General features: G+C 28.5%; 1 protein-coding gene across 1 annotated transcript; it reads left to right on the plus strand.

Annotated features, from left to right (window-relative positions):
• Nucleotides 1-387: 387 nt before the first annotated feature.
• On the plus strand, nt 388-2,691 carry LOC107632313 (zinc finger protein WIP2-like). The gene is made up of 2 exons (XM_016336008.3): nt 388-893; nt 2,057-2,691. Exons 1-2 carry the CDS (start codon nt 414-416, stop codon nt 2,504-2,506), a joined length of 930 nt encoding a protein of 309 aa, XP_016191494.1. The 5' UTR covers nt 388-413; the 3' UTR covers nt 2,507-2,691.
• The last annotated feature ends 2,225 nt before the right edge of the window (nt 2,692-4,916 follow it).

The following is a 4,916-nucleotide window of genomic DNA, read 5'->3' on the forward strand; positions in this document are numbered from 1 at the left end:
TGGGATTATCAGTGTTCTTTTATTCATTTTAATCATAATTAGATCAGTATAGATATTAAATTATTTTTAATAAATAAATTTTATTTATTTATATATATAAATTATATTGACATTAATAAATATAAGTATAAATTATTATTGATTAAATATTAATTTAAAATAATAATATTTATTAAGGTGAAAATTTATGTGCAGTCGACTTCACGTGAAATTGATAGTTGAGAGCCATTAAATAAAAATTTAGTCAAATCAATCAAATTATCTAACGGCTCTCAACTATCAATTTCACGTATAGCGGACTCTATGTGTGTAGAGTAGTGCTATAATAAGGTTGCTACAACTATTTGTACCTGATCATGGATGACAGTGATAGTCATATATATCCTTCTTTTATTTCTACTCTCTCTATCTCAATGGTCATGGCAGATTCAACCTACAGCAACTCCAATAATGACTATAACACTAACAACCTCCTTCTCTTGGATCTCAATTATTCTCCTTCTCCTTCTCCATCTTCTTCTCCTTCTACCAATTCCTTCAATTACTTTCATCCTCCACCAATCACACAACCCCTTCCCTTCCTTCACCTAAGCCCTACAACAACACATCAACAACAACAACTAGATCTTCAATCTTCATTTTGTGCCATGGAAGTTGACAACAATAACAATAATAAGGTGCCTCTACACTTAGGGCTTCAAAGCACGCTAGTAGTACAAGAAGAAGAAGAAGAAGAAGAAGAAAAGATCACTGTTGCTTCTGAATATGTTATGTCAAATGGAATTAACAGAGGACAGTATTGGATCCCAACACCTACTCAGATCCTCATCGGTCCTACACAGTTCGCATGCCCCCTTTGCTTCAAAACCTTCAACAGATACAATAACATGCAGGTACTCACTAATTACTTCAATTCTTTTCCTTAAAACTTCACTTTAATTAATTTCTCTAAGGAACTCTACTTATAATTAGGGTTTCTACTTTACCTAATTTTTAGACTGCCTTTTTTCACTTTTATCTGGGCCTATAATTAAACTACTGTTCTACCACACTCCTTTTGCTGTGTTGAGGTTACAAAATTCATCAACAAGGAATATATATATGTATATATTAATTAAACCCAGCAACATGAATTAATTAATTAAGTTTCACAAAAATGAATACAAGTAGCTGTAATATTCTCTTTCTTTAGTAGCAAATGACCCATGTTGTACCTAATTAGCTTCTTTAATCCTAAACATGGCCCTGTGTTGATGAAGGAGGCGCGTCCTGCTATAAATAATGTTATTGTAATTAATAAAATAATTATTCAAAATCTTAACAGTTAAAGTTAATTAACCTACATCATACAACAAAGACCTAATGCAATTTTCACAAGGAGGTTCATTGGATGATATAAATAGTACCAAAAATTCAGTCCTCTATGCGTGTGGTTCCTTCCATGCTTCCCTTTTCACCTAATTATTACATCCAACTCATTATTACCATTTACCATTGCACCCATTCATTGGTAACTTATTTGCATAGTGCTATATATATCATACTAGGGCTTGTGGTAATAAGTTAAAATAAAATAACAATGTACCGATCCATACAAAATTTAATTGGCATACAATTCAATATTTTTTCAATTGGCACATCAGGTAATTAGATTTTTTTAATAAATTCTTCATTTTAATTTTTCATATCAAAAGTGTAATTATATATTAATTTTTAAATTTATTATTTAATAAAAAATTATTTAAATATATTAATCTAATTAAATGATGATATAAAATTTGTTACATTGTATTATTAATACATCAAAATTAAACTCATTTATTAATTACATCTATACAATTGAAATTTTGGTTATGCATATCGGAAATGTTTGGTAACCAAAGAAAATTAGCTAAAAACAGTCATAACTTGCCTTATTTAGCATTTATTAATTGTTGCGACAATTAATGAATGCTAAATAAGGCAAGTTCTGGCTGTATTTTTTGTCTCCCTAACATTACCCTATGTATATATATTGGTAGCTAATGCATGAAAGGAAAACAATGTGTATGTGTAGATGCATATGTGGGGGCATGGATCTCAATATAGAAAGGGTCCAGAATCTCTAAGGGGAACACAACCAACAGCAATGTTGAAACTGCCATGTTATTGCTGTGCACCAGGATGCAAGAACAACATAGATCACCCTAGAGCAAAACCACTCAAAGATTTCAGAACCCTTCAAACTCATTACAAGAGAAAGCATGGACTTAAACCCTTCACTTGTAGGAAGTGTTCCAAGGCATTTGCTGTGAGAGGTGATTGGAGGACTCATGAGAAGAATTGTGGGAAGCGATGGTATTGCTCTTGTGGCTCTGATTTTAAGCACAAGAGATCCCTTAAGGATCATATCAAGGCATTTGGAAATGGACACAAATCTTATGCAATTAATGACCATCTTTGTGTTGATCAAGATGATAATGGAGCTACCTCTGAAGTTGAAGAAAATGATTCATTCCACTCCTAGTATAATTTACATGCATGCTATGCTTTCTCATATATATTTTAATTTCTAGCTTAATTAGCACTCTGTTATTATTATTAGCTACCTTAATTATGTATGTTTCCTGTTATTGCATATGTATGTAGACCAAGTAATTTTTTTAACTTTCTAGATTCAATGTGTGATCAGGATTTTAATTTCAGTGGTCATATCATGCCTAAGGAATTAACATTTTTCTAAAAAAGGCAGGGAAAGATTTTTAGGGATCACCAATTCACCATCATCAATTAAATAAATAATACTCACTCTTTCAAAATAAGTGTGGCTTTCACTTTTTTTTAGTTCATTAAAAAATCAATGATTTAGACAATTTCCATACATTAATTTTTCAATAAATTCAAAAGTAAAAATAATACTTATTTTAACTCGAAGTGAGTAATATTATAGACATTTTCACTAAAAATATATCTTCAAATTTTAATATTAATTTTTATAAATTAGTATAATTAGCCGATTTATTAGAATTTTTAAATATTTTTAAAAAAATAATCAAATGAAATAATACAAAATAAAAGTATGTCATATTCAACTTAATATCTTAGAGAATTATGAATTTCTCCTCTTATAAATTTTCACATTTTGTTTTATCCGGTATATATGGGTCAAATCCCTCTACTTGCTATTTAACATGATTTTCATCGCATAACTTTTTTTTTTTATCATAATAAAAGTTAATTTATTCAAAATAAAATGGTAACTGATTGTCTGATTTATATATAATTATGCGACAAGAGTCATTTACAACAATTATGTATAGTCTTTATGGTGAATAACAATGCTATAGATACAACATGCTAATAGTAATCAGAATATAATATACATTAGAATATAAATATATATATAGTTTAATTCATTTTTAATGTATTTTTTATATTTTAATATTTATTTTTTAATAATAATTAAAATTCTAACTATTTAATTTTATTATCTTATTGTTAGTTAAAAAGAATTAATTCTTAATAAAGTCACTATTATTTAAGAAAGAAAAAAACAAAACTAATAATCACGTACTAGTATATCATAATAGAACCAGCCATGATCAGCTTTATGAGTCTTATGATGCTGCTATATATTTTCAACTACTTTTGATGGACCATCAGCATGAAGGACCGTCAAATAATACTATGTTATAATGATTTCTGTGAAAAATGATTAGGATCTGAAGAGAACATCTTTAATTTTCATGTACTGCTATTACTATTCTTAAAGGGGAAAAACATACATGGAAATTAATACAAGATGAAAACCCACTTTTTTTTTTTTTACGTAAAATTAATAATTAATAATTCAGAATCAGTCAAATTATCTATTGATTTTTAATTATTGATTTCACTTGAAAACGTTAATACAATCACCACATTCAAAACATAAGGCACCAATCTCTGATCCCCAACACTGTACTACGCTTTAATTTTAACATTTAGAAATAATTTTGTACTAATTTTTTTACCCTAAGGTGATTTGTTTTTCTCTATTATTTATAGCTGGCGTTTGATATAGAAGAAAGACACCAATATTGAATGTGTTTGCTTATGTCTTCATCGTTTTTTGAGAGGACAAAAACTATAAAAAGAAAAGAAAAAGAAAAAAGTTTTGAGATAGATTATTTTATATATAAATTTAATTTCAATACATACAATATAAAAAATTTCATCATTTCATAAAATTATCATTCAATTAGATGTATGTATTTAATTGATATTTTAAATAATAGACTTAAAAATTAATTTTTTATTAATGTAATAATAATATACGATTAATTATTTTTATTCAGACAAATAATATATAAAAATTAAAGTCTTTATATATTTTTCCCATAATTGTAAATACATTCTTTTGTATATTTATATTTACATTTACATTCTATCTCAAGAAAATGAACTAAGTGTATATAGAGGCTCAAATTTATGGATATGGAAGACTTGGGTGTGATCTGTCCAGATATGGAGTTATGGCGTACAAGACAAAAATGTGGGACAATTTTTTCTGAGTCAAAGGGAGAACAACTCGAACTATGCGAGTTCTTTGATCATGAAATTTTGCTTCACAAATCGCATGGTCCAATTTGCAGCTGATGGAATTTGAAATCTGAAATGTGGAATTCGAATCTTCCGTTTTTCTTGTTCTGGGTAATTTTTTTTACGTTTTGAGGGATACAACTCGTAGGGTCCGAGTTCTGCTTTTTCTGATCCCACAATGAGGTGAAGCACCCCTCCTCCCCATACGCGAGTCCAACATTTTCTTTGCTTCCATATTCAAATTAAAAGGCGGTATGTAGAAGGGAGAAAAATAAATAGAATAATATAATTGTTGAAGATTGAATGTTGGTGTAGGCCAGGTGAAGTAAATTTGAGAGAGAGAGAAAGAGATGTAG

Source organism: Arachis ipaensis, chromosome B3 (assembly GCF_059453495.1).
Source record: "Arachis ipaensis isolate K30076 ecotype BB chromosome B3, ASM5945349v1, whole genome shotgun sequence".
In the NCBI taxonomy this organism is placed as follows: domain Eukaryota; kingdom Viridiplantae; phylum Streptophyta; class Magnoliopsida; order Fabales; family Fabaceae; genus Arachis; species Arachis ipaensis.